We start from the raw sequence: 22602 nt of genomic DNA, 5'->3' as shown, positions 1-22602 counted from the left end.
GCTGGACTCTTCCATCCTATATAATGTACAACATGGCCGCCCTGTTAGGGTATGCCATTCCACCATATCTTACAAACCTTTCTGAATCAGCTTATATATTTCAACTCCCAATGACGTGCAGCCTCTTTAACATATTTTGGTATCTTCTAATCTAAACGCTTCTTGGAATGGGAAATTGATATTGAAGTTGCAGTTTCATTTTCAGAGTTTTTCGCTTAGATTAAGTTCTTGCTTCTGGTAGGTTTCAGATACATCTTTACTTTATCGAAGCAGGAACTCCTTAATAATATAATATAACACAAAACTTCAGATCTTTTTACCATATGAACGTATTATTGTAAGGTCTAATTGTAAACACCTATGTTTTTTCAGCCTTTCATTACTTGCATCAGCAAAGCAATGCTGATAAATCGAATGATAAAAGTAGTTACTGCTTGTACTTGTAGACCAACCACTATGTGTACTTGGCAACTATATTATTCTTTCAAATTAATACAGTCTGAATATTGCTTTTAACTTGTATCATACATTCATACAGAGATGACTGAAAGATACTGAAATATTTTCCATCAATGTTAATGGCGCATTCACTGTTTTCTGCAATGCTAAGATAACAATTACTGACAAACTGAGTATCTGACAACGGTATCGTCCATTTCCACTGTTATCTTGCTCATCCTAATGAACTGCACTAAAACCAGCTGGTTGACAAACTCTAATCTTAGATCAGTCCAGAAAGATCGCACTATTACAGTGAGTTTTGATTCACCAATGTGAATACCTTGGCCTTGCCGGACGCTACCTCTTTGGTCCCAACAGCCGTGTTGTTGTTGATCATAGCTCCGTCGTCAACCATCCTTGCCTGCTTGCTGTTGCTTCCTTTTTCGGCGACGACTATGAAAACTTAACTGCGGATACCGAACATGCAGGGTGGGGGCCATGAATCCCCCCATCCGAAGGCAGGGTTTGGGTGATCCACTGTGGTATCCGAGATGGTCCCTGTTGGCGCTGCCTTGACATTGTTCCTCAACCTCCTATTTGCTAATTGAGCACCGTCGTGCTGAGGAAGAAAGAACGCAACTCTTTGCTGTTCCTGGTGTCTCTGATTCCTGTTTTCTTTGGGAACATCCCTATGCATGCCATGAACTACCTTTCCTTCCCCGGTCTTCTATCTTATGGTCACCAGTGATATTCTACCTTTCCTTCCCCGGTCTTCTATCTTATGTTGCTGAGACGCCAACGGTGTCGGTTGTGCATATAAACTGATTGGAACTAATTGAGGCGCATTACAATCTGCATCATCACTTCTTGTGGTACCATGAAATCACAAACAAATGAATGTGAAGATACTAGTCTTGCTCTTTTGTACAGTTTGCTTTTTAAGCACATTAAAATGACTATTACCACACAGTTGTCAATAGGAGTAACTGAGCTGAGACTGGCCTTTAAATTTAGGTGATGGATTTTGAAGGCGGTGCCTAAAGAATAAAGGTGTTCCCACATCTCACCTGTATTAATACTTTGTAGCAAAACAACTTGGCCCCGAGCATTTTTTTTTTTGCACTGTAGGATCTTATAGTACTGAACAATGCAAATGCAATACACTGCACAACTTGGGCCCGAGCATTTTTCTATATTTTGTCCAAGGAAAATCGAGGTGCAACCCTCACAGTTTCTATTACGGAAAACATTCAATACACAACACAAGTCAAAATTTTCAAAAGAAAGGCAAAAGCTTTACTGTGAATTTTATTAGAAGAAGAAAATAAAAAAATGAAAGTGCCAGCTCATTTTTTTGAGCGGAAATCAGGCCCAAAATAACCACATGATTGCGATGAGGGCGCCACACATGTCAAACAGCATCGATACAAGGACTTAGACTAACAACTCCAAAAACCAACAAGCTACTCGACTAAATCCTGCACTTCATGGTTCTTATTAGCACGAAAACCAGCAAAACCCCATTTACGACCCAATAACAAAAAGGTAAAAGTAGCAATTATGCTTGTGGGCAGAACCTACTTACACACTACTCCCTCCGTCCCAAAAAGACGGTTCGTTTAGCCTCCAAATTTATCCCACAAAAAATGTTTATATAACTTTCAGATCATCCAATAAAGACCCTCATAATACCTTCTGGCCCAGTTAACGAATCGATCTTTTACTCTAACCATCGATGTCCGAGCTAGACTCGCTAAATAACAATTACTGCAAGCATGCATGCATAATTAATTCTACTTGGTAATCCATCCGATTAAGAAAAGTTATTAGGGGTACTTTGACCTTTTAGCATTGCTACTATCTTATCTAACATTTTCTAAACGAACAGTCTTTGTGGAACGGAGAGAGTATATAGAACCAACTTCGTTCGAGTTACCATCCACGTGTATGCAACCTCTTGGTGGAACATTTGTTTCGTTAATTTTCTATCGACCAGCCAGAGCCAACAACATCATCCACTTAGCTCTCGATGCCTCTGATTCCAATGAGCAATTGACCATCCCTTTCCTTGTCATGCTCATCATATATTGTACTACCTCCGTCCCAAAATATAACTACTTCTAGCATTCAAATTTTGTCTCATAATATAACTATTTTTGAGTTTTGAAGTAGCTTATTTGGCATAAGAGGTCTAAACTGCCCTCTACGCGTGCAAATCAATTATGATTGCAGATCTGCAACCAAGCCTGCCACCAATTAAATAGGAAAGGTATAATTATTTTAATGAGGGGCAATATAGACTTTTAATCTACATTCATAAACTGTCTAAAAAACTCTAGAAGTAGCTATATTTTGAAACGAAGAGAACAGCTTCTTCTAACACAACTAGCCTGTGTTTGAGTTTGTGATAGGGGTAAGGTTGTCTACACACATGGTATGTAAAGAGAGGAGCTGAAATGCACAATCAAGACCATCCATTAATACAGTATTACACCTAGCCTGTGAGTACTATATGCAATATGCGGGTCCAACGATTCGAGAGACCACCCATGAAAAATATGAACACTACCATATAGTTCCAGTATGATAATAGGGTTGCCAACTATGAGATGCTAGAATTAACTGGAAGCGTATATGTTTTTGAAGGACTAGCAAGAGCAAGTGAGAGTCGTAAGGATTGGGGAGACACATGTGGCACTTCCGGTATCTTAATTGGATTGTCAACTATCAGATACGCTTAAAGTAAATCGGAAGCACGGGTATATGCTTTTCTAGGACTTGTAAGAGTATTGAGAGTTGTAATGAAATGAAAACTGTGAACTCTCTTTTTTCGAAAAGCTAACTGTGAACTCTCTTAGTTAGCACACAAAAATATCCTAACTAGATTATCAAATGTGAAACATGTTGGTAGAACGAGTACATGTTTTTCTAGGACCACGAGATGTTAGGACTGGATCGAATCAGTGGCAAAGGAAAATCAAAACTGCAGATGGACGATAAGGTCAAAACGAAGAACATGTGTGCCAGCAGCATATAGTTGACAATAATGTTAGCATAAGTAAGGTGAAGTGGAGGATATGATTGAAGATAGGGGAACCATTTGAGAGATACAATAGGTTGGCACTGGGTCTTCATTTATGCTTTCAGATGTTCCTTTTCAGTTTATTCATTTTTGTATAAACGACGAGGTACGTAGTTGTTTCAAGGATTCCTGCGCGCGACATCAAGGATGCTAGTTGTTTCAGAACACTTTGGCTGCAAAGGTTTGGCAGACACTGCACGACATCCACAATGGTGCAGTCAGTCACCCGGGGCCAACCTGCACTTGCACCCATCCAGACGTGTCCAGGAGGATCGGAGGTCATGAGGGGCGAGGTCGGGTGATCAAAGGCATGATGGCGCAACAGACTCGCGCGAGCAGTGCTTTGCCGTCCACTCAAGCCGTACTTGCAGCCATTGAGATGTACTACCTTGAATGTCACAGTGGACTCCAAGGACGTCGTCAGGGTTGCGACGCAGCAAGATCCTGAGCTTGGCATGAAGTAGTCTACACAACACAAAGTGGCTTCTTGGCACGGATGGCCCTGTCCATGAGCTTTGGTCTTCCTGGTGCCTCCAACCCCCGATAGCTTGATCACAGAGATGAGCTGAGGCCATGGACAACTTTTCCATCATGCCTTCTCTACCATATAGTGGTTATTACTAGTGAACACTTGAGGGATATATATGGACGGCCGGACGAAGTACGTTCGAGTAAGGTTGACTGGTTTCAGGTTCAGCATGTGCCGTCGTGTAAACTTTACCCATTTAGCCGCGTCTATTTTACTTACAGCGACAATAGACAGCGTTTGCTTTTCTTAGGCCTGAATACCTGATGTTGTTGGACTGGTTCTCAGACGACCTCGCTTCATCCTCCTCCAGTTCAAACTTCAAACGCATCCTTTTCTTTTTCTTCTTCTCCCCAGGATGTATCGTTACCCTTGCAGGCACGAGGTGCAGCATTTAAGAAGACACGCTTAATTAAAAGTTTGGCAAGAGATGGTGGTCGATCTACTTGTATCAGTCAGCATTTACGCGGTAAAACAGGGCATTGCTCACTTTGTCTTAGAAGATTGAGGAACCTTGGTCAACTTTACTGTGTCGTGTATCACGCCCCCGACTTTTCTTTTGGTTGTGAGAGTTGAGGGTTGCGTTTTAGATGCATGCTTTTAGTTCAAAGATGGAACATGAACTTATGCCATAATCAAGGGTTAAAATTGCTCTCTTTTCCAAAAAAAAAAACAATATGTTGCGCTTGCATGGCCACAAGCATGTGTGTCATGTAGAAATGCATGAACAAGAGGTCATAACAAACATGTTAAAGTGGATTACCCTACGTGAACTTTGTTGATCCCAATTTTCTGATATGTGAATAGATAATTTTGTTGCTAATTCTGCAATATATATATGAAGTCAGTAGCCAGTAGGCACCTAAGTACCTAATCATAAAATCATTGCCAAGTTAAAGAAAGCCAGAAGTCAGCCATGAATGGATACAATGGCGGAGCTTGAGGTAATTTCTAATTAAGTTGCAAATTGTAATCTAAACACCACACGTACGAGAATTTATAAGCGCCTGGTTTAAGTACAAAGGAATTTGCAAGACAAGGGCCACCCACATGTCACATTACAGATATGATTGTGGCAAAGGTATGGCAGATCTGTTGTCCACTACTACGGTGCAGTTACCCCGGCCAACCTGCACTCACATCCAGACATGCGCGCGAGGATCGGTGGAGATGATGGGTGAGGTCTAGTACACCTCCGGGGCAAGTAGATCAGAACAGCTCGCAGAATGCTCTATTGTGAGCACCGTGGTCGACTGGTCTCCGAGTCCGAGAGTTCTATCTCAAACCATGCAGGCTGCAGCCGATGAGATGTACCTTGGATGCGATGTCACAGGCTCACGACCAAGTCTCATCAGGTTTGCCGCGCCATGAGACCTTGAGCTTGCCAGGAAAGCCGCCTGTATGGCATTTGAAGAACTCTCGGCACGGATACCCCCTCCAAGAACTTTGGTGTTCCTGGCGCCTCCCAACCCCGATAGCTTGGTGAGAGAGCTGAGGCCATGGCCTAGTATTTTTTCCCTCGCGCCTCCTCTCTCATGTCATGGTTACTAGCAATGATTAATGAACAATTCAGGGATATATATGTGTTATATGAGGCGGCGAGATGAAGTAGTGCATATATATAGATGGAAGCAAGACTGATCAGAACATGCACATCAACCACATTGCATTCAGGAGCATCAACCAATGAAATTGTACAAACTACAAAGTCCAGTTAGTGCGGGTCCTACGAATCACTCTTAATGAATGACTGAAACAAATGAATGAATGTATATGCAGATAGTATACATCGCTCCGTTGTTCAGATGCTTTCAACAAACAATATAGGAAAACAACCAGGCCTGGGTCGGCTATATATGTTTTGGATGGAATAAGGCAATGCTTCTATCCACATAAAATTGCTTTCTTTTTCTGTCCAAAAACAATATGATGCCCTTGCATGGCTACAAGCAAGATGAAGAAATGCATGAGCAAAAGGTGGACATATTGTTTTTGGACAGAAAAGGAAAGCAACTGTCATGAAGAAATGCATGAGCAAACACTAGTAGAGAATTCACCTTCCATGCGTCCCATTTTGTTCCGGTTTAAAGTTGGCTCGGGATAAAAGGTTCACCAACCGGGACTAAAGCTCGGTCACTGGTGGGGAGCTCACCAACCGGGACCTTTTATCCCGGTTCCAAAGGCTAGTGGAAAAAAAAGACCCTGAGAGGTCTTTTATCCCGGTTTGTAACACCAACCGGGATAAAAGGGGGTCTTTTATCCCGGTTGGTGTTTCAAACTGGGATAAAAGGGTCCCAACGGGGTGGCTGAAAGAAAACTAAATCCCTCAAACCCTTTTATCCCGGTTTGTAATACCAACCGGGATAAAAGGGGTCTTTTATCCCGGTTGGTGTTTCCAACCGGGATAAAAGGGTCCCCCACGAGTTAATACAAAATGATTGCATCCCCTTTATAGTCAGATGTGCTATGTAGGTGGGATGGTAAGGAAGCTACGCGTGAGGCTGGAGGTTGTAGGTTCGAATCCCACGCAGCGCGCACGGAGATTTGCATCCTACCAACCGAGATTAAAGGCCAATTCTCTAGAGGCATGATGACGTGATGGATGCTCTGCTAGCATGGTGCTTTTGCGTTAACTGCAACCGTTGCTGCAACCGTTGACATGTACCTTGGATGTAACGTTGGCCTCCAAGGACGTTGTCAGGGTTGCCACTCCAAGAGATGATGAGCTTGCCATGAAGCCATCTATAGGACACTTGACCGCTCGGCACGGCTGGCCCCCTCCAAGAGCTTTGGTGTTCCTGGTGCCTTCCAAACCCAGATAACTTGGTCTGACAGCTGAGGCCATTGACTGGTACTTCATCACACCTTCTCTCATGGTTGCTAGGGAACACTTGAGGGATATATGTGTGTGTTTTATGAGATGGAGAGACCAAGTAAGTGTGCATATATATACTACTTCCTCCGTTCCAAATTGTATGTCGTTTTAATTTTTTAGTTTATAGATATTATTATGCATCTAGATATAGTGTTTGTCTAGGTGCACAATAATATCTACGAACCTAGAAAAGTCAAAACGATATACAATTTGAAACGGAGGAAGTAGACGGGAGACTGATCAAAACATGTCTGATCATCCACGTTACAATCAGAAGCATCAACCGGTGACTTTGGTAAGATTAGCACAAAGTCGCTCCTGTAGCTAGAGGTTTAATTATGGGTGGTGTTGGCAGCCTAGTGCCAACCATTTGCTCAATTATATCAGTTACTGCTGGTGATAAGATTGTATCAGCCACCAAATGTTCATAGATCCTGCACCGTATTAAATATTCATGGATGGACATAATTTTTTAAGTATTTCAAGTTTTCTACTGCCAATGAAGTACCTTTTTACAAATTTTGGTATCTTCTAATCTGAACGTTTCTTGGAGTGGGAAAGCGATAGTGATGTTGACGGTCTGATGCAGCATCAGTGAGCCAAGCTAGACCACCTTGGCTTTGTGGCAAGGGAGGCATTTTTCTTTTGGTTGTGAGAGTTAAAGAGTTGTGTTCAGATGCACAGTTCTTCATTTAATAGTTGGAAAAATAAACTTATGCCGTAATATGGAGGGTTAAAAATTGCTCCCTTTTTTTTAAAAGTAAAATACACTGGAGAACTTGTCCCGAGGTGTCATCCATGTTCCTAAACTATCAAAATATATTTTTGGATCCCTAAAGTTGTCTCAAGGTGTTATCCAGGTCACTGAACTCTCAAAATTCTTTTTTTATGCCTTCTCTGCCATTGGTTTTGAGAAGTTAGCGGCAGATACTGAACTTGCACGGTGGTGGTGGCCATGGATTATGGATCTCCTTCTCCCGAGATGCTCATTGTTGAAGGGATAGATTTGTTCCTCAACCTCCTATATACAACTTATCAAACATTTTAGTGCCCGGAAAGAAAGAGGAGGGCTCTTTGCCGTTCCTGGTGTCTCTGACTCCTATTTTCTTTGGGATACGTTGCTGATGCATGCCATGGACTACATTTCCATCCTCGACCTTTCCATCCCATGGTCACCAATGATCAACGAAGGAATGTTATATGTTGTTGAGATGCCAGCGATGTTGGTTGCGCATATAGGTGACAAATCGATTGAAACTCATTGGGGCGCATTACATTCTGCAGCATCACTCCTTGTACCATGAAATCGCCGGTAATGAATGTAACAAATAACTGAACATGGTAGTGTCTTGCTCTCTCGTACAGTTGCCTTTATCGCACTGCAATCTAAAATGATACTGCTGGGGAATCCGCCTTCAGTACCGGGTTCAAACCCCCCTTTAGTACTAGTTATGCAACCGGTATTGCTAAGTTGGTACTAAAGGGGATCCTTTAGCACCAGTTCAAATAACCGCTACTAAAGGGGTGCTTTAGTACCGTTTGGGGAGATCAATTGGTACTAAATTGGCTGCAACGTCCCGCGTGGCAAAGGCTAATTTAATACCGGTTGGTATTACCGACCGTTACTACGGTCTTTTCTGTTTTTCCTTTTCTTTTCTTATTTTCTTCTGTTTCTTTATTCTATATTCGTATTTGTTTCCTTTACGTGTACTAGTTGTAATACGCAATATATATAGTTGTATTTAATCTATAATATTACATTTGAGATAATATTATACATTGCATTAACTTTCCAAGTTCAACATTTTGGATCAACTATTCTGAACCCGAGTCTTGTTGGTGATGCAGATTTAATTCATCATTATGGAACTCTCCCGCTGGATTTACTACCTCGTCTAGAAGAAATCCACTGAGTTGTTCTTAAATTGCCCTAATTTTTTTCGTCTCGAGGAGTTCTTCCTTCATGTGCATAATCTATGTCATTAGCAAAGGTTATTATATTAGATCAATGGATCTGCACAATTAGAACTAATTTATTGTTAAGAAATTTGTATACGTACTCTGAATTCGTGGTAAGTTATACGCTTGGGACCTACAAAGCCATGGATGAACTCACATACGTAGTATCCGCATAAATTATTCCTCGGATTCTATCTCAAACACTATATATATGGCAAAAGAAATTATGAAATATTTGTTGTGTTCAAGAAAGTGACACGAGATGTGCAAATTCAATACATATTGGGAACTAAAGGCCCTCAGGCACATTAGTACCGGTTGGAGGCTTCAACCGGTATTAGCACCAGTTGAAGCCTCCACCCGGTACTAAAGGGAGTCATAGGAGCTCTTGGGGAACTAGCCGTTAGACCCAGTCCTAATGCTCACATTAGTACCGGGTCAAAAACCAATCAGTACTAAGCTTCGGGATGAATATCGAGTTTTCCGGTAGTGTGACTAGTGGCCTGACATTGATCATGAGTAGTTACTGGAGCTGAGATTGAAATTTTAGGGTATGGATTTAGAAGGAGCCCATAGAATAAGGTGTCCCAACATTATCACACCTCTCGGGCAAACATAACATGGGCCCTCGAGCACCGTGTGGACCAAAACAAAATAAAAAGTTTTAGCGCCTTCCCAATTTTTATAATAGGTATAAACGCACCATCATTACAAAATAGTTTGACTGCAAAAATATTTTTTGCCCACAAAAAATATGGCATGAACCAACTCTGTTAGTCTAACTAATACAGTGTGTTTGTGGCATAATGAACCGTTGCAGAAACTACAACAGTCCCTTATTGCAGTAGTTTCTTTGGTAGACACTGCCAATTCCAGTCGTTATAAGCTATAAGCTATGCAACTTATTGAGATAGACATTTTTTTTTAGTTCAAAAAATTTGAGATAGACTTAACATCTACCAGAAAGCCAGTGAAAAGGTAAAAAAAAATCAATAGTAGTGATTCACGATTCCACTTATGACCTGTGTGAGTGTGATTAAATTATTCGTCCTCCCCACATGGTCGTTCAGTTTTCCTTGCAGCTCACACCCCCAAGAAATCCCAAGCAAGAAGTGTGTGGGCAGAGTTTGCCATCACCGCATTTGCTTCCCACCAACTAATAAAAATGGTCTGTTCCTTGACTATTGAGTGGAAGGTGCCAGAGTTTTTTGTTTTTAGAGTCCCACTGGCTGCAAAATTGCATCCGGCGTCCGTCGGCAATTTTCCTCCCCAATGCAATATACTAGTTTTAGTTTTTTTCTCAACCCCTATTGATACCCGTTCCATCCAAAAGTCCAAAACCAAATGGGAGATGCTCTTCTTCTTTTTTTTCGAAACATATAGTACAGACGCTCACATACACGCACGCACGCTCGTCCCTACGAACACATATGCAACCCTACCCCTATAAGCACCTTCGAAAGACTGAGCCGGCAAATCCTCGAGATTGATGAAGTCACCACTGGCCCCTTGCTGTCGACGGGTACGTCGCCTACCACTGAAAGAATAGCACCGGTTAAATCCTAGAATAAATCTAGAAAAGTACGAACACCAGTGCCGAGTCGAGGACTCGAACCCTTATGGGCAGGTTCCTCACCTTACCAGCTAAGCTACGCTGAGTTCGTAAATGGGAGATGCTCTCAATTCATTCCCATGAGCACAGACAGATAGATGTGGCTTTTTGAGAGAATTTTACAAATGCACTCCTCTGTATTTTGGCACGAAAAATCAATTGGCAAAACTGAGAAAATTTTGGTGAAAATTTTCATACAAAATGAAAGAAAATATTTACTTTCAACCCTTAATTAGGGCTTATTCAGTTTGGTAGGTATTTGAGAGGATTGAGGGGGATCAATCCCCTTAGGTAGGGGATTAATCGAACAATCTCTTATTGAGTCTGTATATTCTTCAAGCATAACGAAACTCTAACGATGAACTCAACTCTCAAATATCTTTCAAAAAAATCTCAAATATGTGCAAAACACTCTCCTATGACGTGTTCAATGGGTTTAAGTCGCACTGTCGCTGACATGTGACAAGTGGTGAAAAATGTATAGTAGTATTAATCATAAATCATTACCAGTTAATCAAGAAGGCCACAAGGCTTTCATGGATGGATACAATGGCGAATTTTAAGTTAATTTCTAGGTTGTAATAGATCTAAAGATGTTAGAATTTACAAGCTTGAGAGTACAAAGGTATGCAAGATTAGGGCCCGCACACAGCACTGAATCACTGATTGTGATTTCAAAGCCCTTCATGGCACATCCGATGTCCAACCAGGCCAACCTGCCCTTGCATCCAGATGAGCACTCCCGGATGAGATGAGGGGTGAGGTCGATCTGGTGTACATTACACGAAGTGAGACATGATCATGTCGCGGACAGAGCAAGTCGCTGACATGAGTATTCCGGGGACGCTTTGGTTTTTGGCCACAACGAGCCACGCCACAAACTTTGGTAGCCACAGCAATTTACAGTGCTGCTTGGTTGATTACCAACTTTTGGCAATGCCATAGCACTCTACTAGTTTTCCCGTTGTTTTTCTTGCCAAAGGTTGGCGTCAATTTTTTCCGCCACACATTCTGGCAGCGCCACAGGTTGGCGTGGCTCATTACGGCCAGCAACAAGCTGTATCTTCGATACCACGGCGGACTCCAATGACGTCATCAGGGTGGCTGCCACGTTACCACCAGATTTTGCTAAGCTTGCCATGAAGTTTCTACGACACAACAAGGCCAATCAGCACTGATGGTCCCCTCCAAGAGCTTTGGTGTTCCCGGTGCCTCCCAACCTACAATAACTTGTTCAGAGAGCTGAGATGAAGCCATGGACTGTTAGTGTTCCATCACACCTCCTCTCTCATCTAAATATGGTTACTTGTAGCAGTGGACACTGAAGGATATATATGTATTTTTACGAGACGATGTATAGGTGGAGACTGATCAAAAAATGCACATTCGATCATGTTATGAATTGTACAAAGCGCATAATTAATGGAAGCTAAGAGACCAAGTTGAGATGAATGATTGACCGGATAATTTGAGGCTTTACCGGTTGAGTCCATATTTCATATGTGCATGCTTATGCTAACGGCTAACCGGAGGTGTTGTGTTGAGTGCGTTGTATTGTGGTGTGTGTAAAATATATCTTGTATGTTGTGTCTCTTGGCTTGTGATGTGCAGGTGTAGGATGTGACATGACGGTCGACGGCATGAGGTGAAGGTCAAGCAAAAGGTTCGTATCGATGTAATAGGGCTATGAAGGGTGGACACGAGTAGACTTGGACCGAGGGACCCGAGGAGTCCGGGCGGAGTCATGGGTGATCCACATGGTGCACGAAAGAGTAAGAGTATACTGGGATGAAGACGGCATCGGTCGAGTCAAACGGGACGGAGACGAGTCAAGTAGGCGGCCCGAGAGTGGGAGCGAAAGACTCGGAGGCGTCGAAGGCTTGGCGGAGGACGGACACGCGTAGACATCGATGAGTCACGTCGTGTGTGACGTGCAAGAGGGTTTGACCTCAAAACCGGGGGATGAGTCCGGTGCGGCCAGACGGTATTGAGTCGGAGGACGCGTGGCACCATCACAAAGATTGCGTCAAGGCGAAGTGAAGTCGTGAAGGCGTTGGGTCCATCCGATATATCGATAAAAAGTTGGACTGTTTTGTCCCTAGGGGTTTTGAGTTATGTGCTTAATGTAAGGATGTTTTGGACATTTGTCTAGCGCCTATATATATGAGGAGTGGGTTGTTGGACAGCCACACATCTCTTGGGCTTTTTGGTGGTGGGCTTCTCATTTTGTTGGTGAGAGTCTTTGGGAGGTGAGAAGGAGAGAGATGCGAGATATTTGATTTGATCTTTTTGCCATTTTAGTTTTGATTGTGCTTAAGAGTGGCTTGTAACCAAATATGGTGGAGTAATCCAAAGATCAATTCCGTGCTATCTTGTTCCATACTTTTTGTATTTGAAATTTATCTTTTTCGTGTTTTTTAGCATTTTCGTGGGAATTTTCATTCTTTATGTTTGAGCTCAAATTCCGTGAGATTTGTTGGGAGCTTTTGTTGCTAGGATCCTTGTGCTGCTAGGATACTTGTGAGCAACTATGATATGACCCTCTCTCAAATTCCTCACGCATTTAGCGTGAATTCGAAGTTGGCGTTCGGGTTTCTTCAAAATTCACGATGGATACTTGAATTTTTCGAAATCTTTTTTATGGATCTATTAGTCCTTGATGGGTGCTTCTACAGCTCAAGTTTTGTCTCCATCCGTTGTGTCTGGGGGGAGTACTTTGGAATCAAAGTTTGGCGGTGTTCTTCGTTTTCCTTCTGTTCTTCTGTTCGGGTTCGTGTGCAGCAACCGGTTGTCGAACATGCGAGGCACGCGCGCCTGCGTCGACAGCCGCTGCGCTGCGTCCGGGAGTGGGACCTGCGCAGGCCACCATAGCCGGCCCAGGAAGGAGGAGCCAGGCGAGGCAGCTGCACCAGGCCTGCCCGTGGGAGCAAGCAGCCCAGGCGGGTGCTGGCTCTCGGCCCAGCGACCAGCCAGCAGGCTGGCCAGCAGCTACTCGGGCCAGGTGATCACACGTAGCAACAGCTGCAGAGTCCCCTGCTCAAGCTCAGCATTTCTCTATCAGGTAAGCAGGTAAGCAATGGCCACAACAGGTGAATTTATCTTGAGGGAAATGTTACTTTCATAATACAATGACTAATGACAATGCCATCATTGCAAGTTGTTTAGTTTATTGTTTAAGCTTTGTTGTTTAGCTTATCTCGGCTGCCTTGTTTTCTCGGCTTTAATTAGTTCTGAGTGAAATGATCTGTTTTGCCTGCTAGTAGTACAATGTGCTACTGTATGTTTGTTCTGGAGATGCATGTAGCAGCTTAGCACGATTAATTTCTTTTGATGTGTCACTCTCAATAGTAAACCATTTACTGCATGCTTTAGGATATATTGTTCAGTAGTCTTGCTTGTTAATCTTGTTTAGTCATTAATTAATTCTAGCATGCTTAGTCGAGTAATGGTTTAGTAGTGTTTTGGCTTGAATCTTTTGTGCAAGCTTTTCAGAGTCTCAGTTTAGCTTTGCTTCCGCTTTGCTTTGAGCATATCTAATCGTTCCTAAGGTGAGCTTGTCTCTAATTGACTTGTGTCATCTTAGCGATTAGACGTGATGTGTGTTTGGGGTGGCAATCAGGACATAGGTCTTGTTTTCGGAGATAATTTTTAAAGGCTCCCATTCACCCTCCCCTCTGGCTGTCCGTCTCGGTCCTTCAGAAGCACTAAATATATGAATGTACGATAGTGTACCTAGCTATGTTCATACTCTTTCATCAAATAATATTATATATAGAGAAACAATTGAGCTCAGACAGGCAATGCATTATCTATCCTATATAATATAGAGCTCAGTTTTATACATATGACTAGTCCTAAGAAAAACACCATGGCCCGTTTATACCCACCTCCATATAAAATTTAACTCATAAATTTGTGGAAATAATTTGTCTGTCTTCGCTCCTGTTTATATCCGGGCGTTGCATTTATTCTTCTTTTGCTATTAGGGTGTTCCCATATTCTAGGCGTTTGTAGTGTGATACGGATACTGGTCACCTCCGTGGCACATAAGAAGAAACTGCAAACCTTACCCGCAAAAAAAAAGAAGGGAAACTCAAGCCCAAAGCTGACTAATGCATTCGGGGTGGGGACAAAAAGGATGTTTAACCACTATCATATACAAAAGCATCAAATGACTCCGTGGCCCAATGGATAAGGCGCTGGTCTACGGAACCAGAGATTCTGGGTTCGATCCCCAGCGGAGTCGATTATGTTTTTTTTTGTTTTACTTTTTTTCCCTTCAATTACATCTATTCCTTACTTGGTTCTCTTGAAAATCAGTTTTTTTTTCTCAAACACGTAGATCTGCCTTTCTTTAGAGCTAGTTGCTTCAGCACTTTAGGCTCCGTTACTGTTAAGTCGACACCATTTTTACTCGACAAATTAGTCAGAAAAAAAAACATAACCAGAGTAAGGTTTGTGCTTCTTTTTTATCCGAGGGGATGTTTTTATTTCTGTCGTCTCAGATCCACAAAGAAAAGAAATCAGATCCGAACCGGATTCTTTCTGGTCAGCCAGCCGACTAACGGGCCCGGCCCAAGAATTAGGGGTCGTCGAGAAACCGCGGAGCCGCGGAGAAGAAAGAGGCCCGAGAGAGAGAGAGAGAGAGAGAGAGAGAGAGAAACCCTAAGCACCGGATCCTAACCCCTGGAGGAAGGCGATCCGAGCGGACCGGAGATGGCGGCGTCGGCGGTGGAGAAGCTCAAGGCCCTCTGGGACTCGCAGGTCAACGACGAGGAGCAGTGGGCGCTCAACTATGTCCGTACCCCCTTCCCCCACTCATCCCGCTTGCCCCTCCTCTTGTTCTCGCAATCTCGTTCTTCTCCCTAGTTCGTGTGAAGTCCTGTCGTTCGAATCCGTTGCGCCGGTAGCCTTGTTGCCGCTCTCCCACTGCAGCGATTTGATTCGACTGCGCGGCTGCCGCTGTACCTCGTAGCTCGTACGCGCGGAGACGTAGGTATGGACTGTTGCTATGTTTGATGTTAGTTACTGCGATTAATGCTCTCTCTGCTTGCACGGATAGGTTTTCCGCCTGTGCTGCAGTGAGCTTTCTTGTATGTGTATTTTGTTCCTAACCTCCTAAAAGTTCAACGAATTGTGAATCCATTTAGTCCGGTAATCTTGGAAACCTTCAACAGACACTAGATAATTAGGGTGGAATTTTTAGTTTTGATTACGATGCCAGCTAACTGAAATTTCTTCCATGCTTTACCATGACACTAGTTACTGAAATTTGATTTGGATTTTGTTGTTTGATACTGCTGAAGTTGTGAGGTTGCTGAAATGACGGGGAGTGACATCCCAACACTTTTGCATGATACATGGTGCTGGGCTTGGGCTCAGTGCAATTACGGCCTTGCAGTATCTTTGTCAAAATGCGGCTACAGACAATTTTAAATCATGATCATACTACAAGAGTGGAATGATTTGGTCTCATTGTTTTAGCTCGTACCTGTTGGGTGCTACTAGTTTCAAAACTTTGAGTAGTGTCATTTGGCTCTCCAGCTCTTTCTTTTTACATCCTTGATGAGGCTAGAGTTAGCTTTCAGTTGTTTGCCTGCATATATGCTGCACTTTATTCTTTGTACTGCAAAAGGTTATGAGATAATCTCATTGTTTACAATTTGTATTTCTTGCTTTTGTCTCTCACTGCTGGCCGTAATGTAGACTGTACTGATTGTGTGGCGACTGTTGTGCAACTTGCTTGAAAACTTTTCTATTGCATTGCTATTACTCTGTTGGAGCAAGCAAGCCTAGAACGTAGCAGACTTCATACTAAATAGGACACTTTGTCAAAAATGTTCATACTTCAGAACAATTTTGTCTAGCAGTTATTTTTAGTTTTGGAATTCTAGATGATAATGTACCAGTTAGTATCTCCAATTTTTCTTATTTGACTGTTATGAGTAAACAACTTTTTCTTTCTATTATTGTTGGATTTTGAGAAGAAACATACATGTATCTTCTAGAGTGCTCTTACGTGATTATGTGTATATTTCACAACACTCCATCTCTTGTTTGTTGGTCATAAAATGGGTTTGAGATACAGGTATTGAATAAGCTGGCAGAGACAGAAATATAATACCTGTAGAATAAGCTGGTAGAGACAGAAATGTAATACCTGTATTGAATAAGCTGGCAGAGACAGAAATATAATACCTGTACCTTATGTATGTTATAATAGTTGTGCGCGAGTCTAAACTTGCAACAAAGAAAAGAAGCATCGGTGATTATACTATTGTTGGTGCATTACTATTGAGTTTGATTTTAGATATAATCATATAAGTTACATTTAATATTATATATTTGCTTGCTAGAGCTTATCAATGGTGTGTAAGGCCTAATCTATGCCTAAAGGTGTTAGGGTGGTGGTGCATGGCTTAGAGGGGTCGCTTAAGTGGGCCAGTAGTTGAATTTGAAGCAGTGGAGTTTATCGACAAATTCATCTGATTTGACTTAGCATCCTCCCAAGGATGTTATCTTCGGTATGGCAGTTGCTGCTGTTGTACCAACTTGAGTGACTGGATGATAATGATGAAGTTTGCAACCTAGGGGCTGCAAAGTGGTAGTGTGTCTAGTCAGTGATGGAATAATTTTTAGCTTTGCATGTTATCTGCGTGGACAGTTTTGAGTGCACATTTACTAGTCTATCTTTTACTTAAATTTTGAGCAGAATATTAGCCATACTTATGCCCAGAATCCAAAGTCTTGGCATTCAACTTAGTAGGTATACAAGATTTTCCAAACACATAATTCTTTTTTATCATTGTTAATTATTGCCCTTGTTTTTGTTAATGATCTCCACGAGTATATTTTCTTACCACTGGATTGGATGCTAACTACACTATATTTTCGTTTGGTTTCGTATTTACAGAAGCTGCTAAAGGCTGTGGGTCTGTTTGCTGGATCCGTTTTCCTGATGCGCAACTTTGGTGATCTGATGGCCATTTAAACACGCTTAAAAGTTAGAGTTAGTTGGCATTCAGTGATGTAAGCCTTGTTGTTGGGCCTATGCCTTTTGGAGTTGCTGTACTTGGATTATGTGAGTTGAGTATGATGTTCCAAGAATCCCTGCTACGCATATGAAATCTATTTTGGTCTAAAAAGGAGTGCATCTGAGTAAGCTAGTTTTGCCATCAGTTTTGTTTTCTTTCGTATGTCCGTCCATAGGCAGCATCTTCTGTCACTGCGTATCTTGAGCGCAATGGGAATTTGCCGACAGCCACTGGCTCACTTAAAATTTTTCTCGAAGTTGTGATCTGCACTTGCACCCCATTCTCTCAAATCATCATCAGAATGACGAATGATGAATGCTGATGGCTGATTGCTTACTGAAGGAAGCAAGAGGGCTGAGGCATTCCACATTTATGTATGTATATGGCGTGGCCTTGGTGTGCGCTTGACAAGCAAATGAATGTTATCCCAGTGCCGTTTAGATGAGTTTTGTATTTGTATACCATCTCTTGATGTTCTAAAATACAGGGAGTCAGAATCATATCCATCAAGACTTGACCCTATCGTTGATTGGATGCAAAGGTTTACGCACGCTCGCTTGCTAGAATCTTTCAAGTGAGGAGTCTCCATCAGGCTTTCCTCTTGCCAAGGGCAGGCACTTCGTCTAGGATGGGCCAAGCCTCCGCGGACTTGCATGACACGGCCGGGTGGAGGTGTCTTTGGTTGACCGCTGAAATGCTGGACCGCTGCCGCATCACACGACTCGCAAACGTCTTCGCCCCTGCACAAGCGACGCGGACCTGGCGACTGGCGAGGCTGCCAAGAGGACTGACGAGTGCAGACCGTGCGGCCATCGACTGCTCAGGCCTTGGACGGCGACAGCATTGCCTACTGGCCACTGCCCTCATCCCCATGCCCGTGGTGTCCGTACTCGTGCTTGCAAGTTGTAACGCACACAAGACGGCTGGTGTCTCTCTCTTCCAAGAACGTGCAAACATTCGGTGAGCATTTCCCTCGCCTTTTAGCTTTTCACGAGAGCAATGTTTCTTTCCTTTTGTTTAAGACATTTACACATGCCGGTGGGGTTGCCCATCGTCCATCACCTTCATTCTCCATCACTAACTAAAAACTTATTATGGAAATGGAACGAATAGTTCCATGCCGTGTCCCAGGGGGCTCAAGTAACTGTATCTTAATAAGGCACATGTTTCAGATCAGAGCTGTCTTTGATTCACACCTGGCGCAGAAAAATAGCTGCAGAATCGGAAACAGCGTCGCAAATCGCTGCAACACGAGCCGGTCGGTCGGTCGGTCTCCAGCGAATATTCCGAGGCAGGCAGGCCTCTCCTGCTTCTACATAACAAGCTCGTCGACGCCACCCACGCAGACAGAAGCATGAGTATCCCTCGAGGGCCTGCCGCGTGAACTCTGCTGCTCCGAGACAGCGAGCAGAGCACGTGAGGCAGCATGGCTTCCTCCTGTAAGTTCCATCTCTCTCTTCTCCTTTCTCACCCTCTTGTTACTCCGATTCTGGTGCTCGAGCGTCGGTCGGTTTCATGTTTGTATGGTTATCAGATTCTCAGTGTCCTGCGATGCTCTTTCAACAGATACAATGATAGAATGCTCTAGTTCATGTGATTCGGTTTCTTCAAAAAGTTCCATGTGATTCTGGCAATCTTTGTGCCTCTTTTTTCCCTGAGAAATCGATATGATCCGCAAGATGCGAGACGAGAGTTAGGCAACAGTTTGGTTTTTCTATTGATTTCACTGCCTTTTTTAGTTGCTACGAATGAGGATGGAGGATTCCTGATTTCCTCTGTGTGCTTAACCGAAAATTCAAGAAATTCATGTGTAGTTCATCTATATTCAATGCTTCGGTAGTGTCAAAGATCTTGTCTATTAACTACCGGAGAGGATGGCATCTTTGACAGGGTACACCTCTATCATTGTCCTTGTGCTGCTTTTTGGGGGATCCAAAGCCAACCCTGCTGCAACATCCCACGGCCAGCTGGATGTAAACCACAAGAAGCCACTACAGACATTCAGACCTCACAACATTGCCCACAGGGGCTCAAATGGCGAATTGCCCGAAGAGACAGCAGCGGCCTACCTGGTAACTAAATTCTTCTTTTCTCACATGTTGACATTGATTTTTTTTCCTATGTAATTTTTTGCATACAGGCAGCAATATCGCCCTTAAAACTGCACAAGCAAAGCTTAAACGACATGAAAAGTGCTCAAACATGTACTGATATATTTTATTCTGAGGCGACTACTGATATATTTTATTGGCACATGAAACTCAATTACACGAATATTGTAGTTTACAACACCCTAGTAAACTATGGTCTGTGTCCCTTGAGACACCAGTACATTGGATGTAATTAACAAAAGTACTTAAATATGCCACGGCAATATCTTTGAGATCGTTCCAGAATAGAATACTGCTCTTAGAGATTCTCTAAAGATTGAAGCTCAATATGTTAATTTTTCTAGAATACGCAGGAGAGCTGCATATCTTTGTATTAAGAAGACTAAAATATAGTTTTGTTACAATGCGGGTCTTACCGGACGTACGCATACAGAATACATTGTTGATTGTTACATGACTGAAACCAATACAACCGAAACGCCTGTTTACAACAAAGGAAGAAAAACTGGCTGAAAACTAGCTCCCTGGCGCCGGCCAACTGAAAGCAGCAATGTGTTTGGCGCCGGCAGCGCTCCAAAGGTTGGCCTCGTCGGTGATGTCGCGAACCAGCTCTGCGGGAGTCTTCAGTGCTGCGCGAACCAGCTCAATATGTTAATGTAAACTCAGAGATACGCATCGGTTTTTGCAGAGAGCTATTGAAGAGGGTGCAGACTTCATCGAGACCGATATACTCGCATCAAAGGATGGACATCTGATCTGTTTTCATGATGTAACGTTGGATGCAACAACCGATGTTGCGAACCGGAGGGAGTTTGCCAACAGGAAGAGAACCTATGAAGTCGAAGGAGCAAAAATGACCGGATGGTTTGTTGGTATGTTAATAACACTGTTATTTTTGTGATTCTCAACATTTGTTCCAGTGAAACTATGGTGACTTGTAAGGTTATGTTTGCTTCCAGTGGACTTTACTCTTAAAGAGCTTAAATCACTGAGGGTGAAACAACGGTACAGTTTCAGGGACCAACGGTACAATGGTATACTTTCGTCTCCACCTTGTTTCTTAATTTGATTGTGTCTGACAAACGTGTATTTTTAGTTGATTTCCATCCACTCTTTTTACCGTAATGCAGATCTTTAATAATGCTTTTGTACTGGATTACAGGAAAATACCAAATAATTACATTTGAGGAGTATATCTTGATTGCGCTTTACGCCGACAGGATTGTCGGGATATATCCTGAGATCAAAAATCCTGTTTTCATCAACCAACATGTAAGTAGCTTTGATCTTACAAACTCTTAAGAACCTTTGCTTACATAACGAATGTGACTATGATATAATCCTTCAGGTCAAGTGGTCAAACGGAAAGAATTTTGAGGATAAGTTTGTCGAGATACTACTGAAATATGGCTATAAAGGTGAATATATGTCTGAAGATTGGTTCAAGCAACCGCTGTTCATACAATCCTTTGCTCCAACTTCACTCATTTACATCTCGAATATGACAAACTCTCCTAAAGTGTTCCTAATTGATGACACGACAGTTCGAACTCAAGACACCAATCAGGTATTATCAATACTAATATTTTTACCTTTCATGTTATGCGACATTCCGCCAGCCTTCATCTAAGAACCAGTTTCTGTTCTGCAGTCATACTATGAGATAACTTCAAATGCCTACTTTGCATTCATAAGAAATTATGTTATTGGAATTGGTCCATGGAAGGATACAATTGTTCCTCCAAAGAATAACTATTTAGGACAGCCGACCGATCTCGTCGCACGAGCACATGCTCTTAATCTTCAGGTGACTGATTTTATCCGACATCTGCATATTTCTCCATTATTGCTTAAATATTATCCTTCATGTGGTCGTACTCTGTGAGATAACGATGCCGCGAATCATGGAAACGTTACAGGTGCATCCTTACACATTCAGAAATGAGAATTCATACTTGCACTTCAACTTCAATCAAGACCCTTATGTCGAATATGAGTATTGGCTCAATGAGATCGGTGTCGATGGGCTATTCACTGATTTTACTGGTAGTTTGCACAAGTACCAAGAATGGACTACACCATACCCAAAGAAGGAGAAGAATGCGGAAGCACTGTTGCATGAGATCGCCAACATGTTGAAGGCTGATGGATACTGAGCATAGGTTCCCTTCCCTTTTCAGATTTATATCATTGCTTGCCACCACCAGAAAGCACTGTTTTGCTTTTACCACTATGTAACTGTTACCAACAACGCAACGAATGTGCCAACTGTATAGCAGAATAGATTCAGATTAACATGCAATAATTTTGCTTTCTGAAAACAGGGCTTTTTCAATTCGCTAGCCTCTACAGAAGGTCCTAAAATAGCACAAGTACCCATTAGGTCCATCTCTTGGGCCACCGTTTGTGTGTTCTTGCATGATGTAAAGGTGTTTGTATTACTATTCGAACAGGTACCTCCTTCATGGGCTCCGAATACTAGGACTAGTACTCTTATCATGTTCTTAGTCCTGAGATGAACATGTATTTTTCCAAAAATATGACTCAACTCCCACACTTTCTAGTTGATCACTGAACTCCTAACCATACCAGGATGTACAGGCATTTCCTATTCATGCAGCATCAAGTTGCTCTTGATGTCTCTTCGATAATCCTTGCTTCCCTCTCAGGCATTCACTCACTTAAAGTGCATCGACATGATCTACTATTGGAATTTAGAAATGAGAAAGAGCATGAAAAGAAAGAAAGAAGGAAGGCTGAAGAGCTTCCCTTGGCCTTGCCAAAATGGCACGAGGCTGGCCAAGGTTGCCCTCCACACCTCTTTATGCTCTATGATTACTTATTTTTAATGCATGTTTTATTTGTATGAAGTTACATGCCATGGTAAGTTTTGGGGATGACAAATATGCTAGCTACTGTATGTATCACCTTGTTGCTGATGAATTGCACATGACCGGGATAC

The 22602-nt window shown here is 42.5% G+C and overlaps 1 protein-coding gene and 1 non-coding gene across 2 annotated transcripts; both read left to right on the top strand.

Moving 5' to 3' along the window:
• The first annotated feature begins 14668 nt into the window (after positions 1–14668).
• Positions 14669–14741, top strand: TRNAR-ACG. Its single transcript has one exon. It is a non-coding gene; the product is annotated as a tRNA-Arg (tRNA).
• Positions 14742–18820: 4079 nt separating this feature from the next.
• Positions 18821–22178, top strand: LOC101768515 (glycerophosphodiester phosphodiesterase GDPD6). Its single transcript, XM_004982405.4, has 8 exons — positions 18821–18968; positions 19420–19601; positions 20329–20512; positions 20600–20674; positions 20803–20912; positions 20989–21207; positions 21292–21447; positions 21560–22178. Exons 1-8 carry the CDS (start codon positions 18956–18958, stop codon positions 21794–21796), a joined length of 1176 nt encoding a protein of 391 aa, XP_004982462.1. The 5' UTR covers positions 18821–18955; the 3' UTR covers positions 21797–22178.
• Positions 22179–22602: the final 424 nt, after the last annotated feature.

Source organism: Setaria italica, chromosome IX (genome assembly GCF_000263155.2).
Source record: "Setaria italica strain Yugu1 chromosome IX, Setaria_italica_v2.0, whole genome shotgun sequence".
Lineage (NCBI taxonomy): Eukaryota > Viridiplantae > Streptophyta > Magnoliopsida > Poales > Poaceae > Setaria > Setaria italica.
The sequence above is the reverse complement of the archived record's forward strand: the minus strand, read 5'-3'. Positions and strand labels throughout refer to the sequence as shown.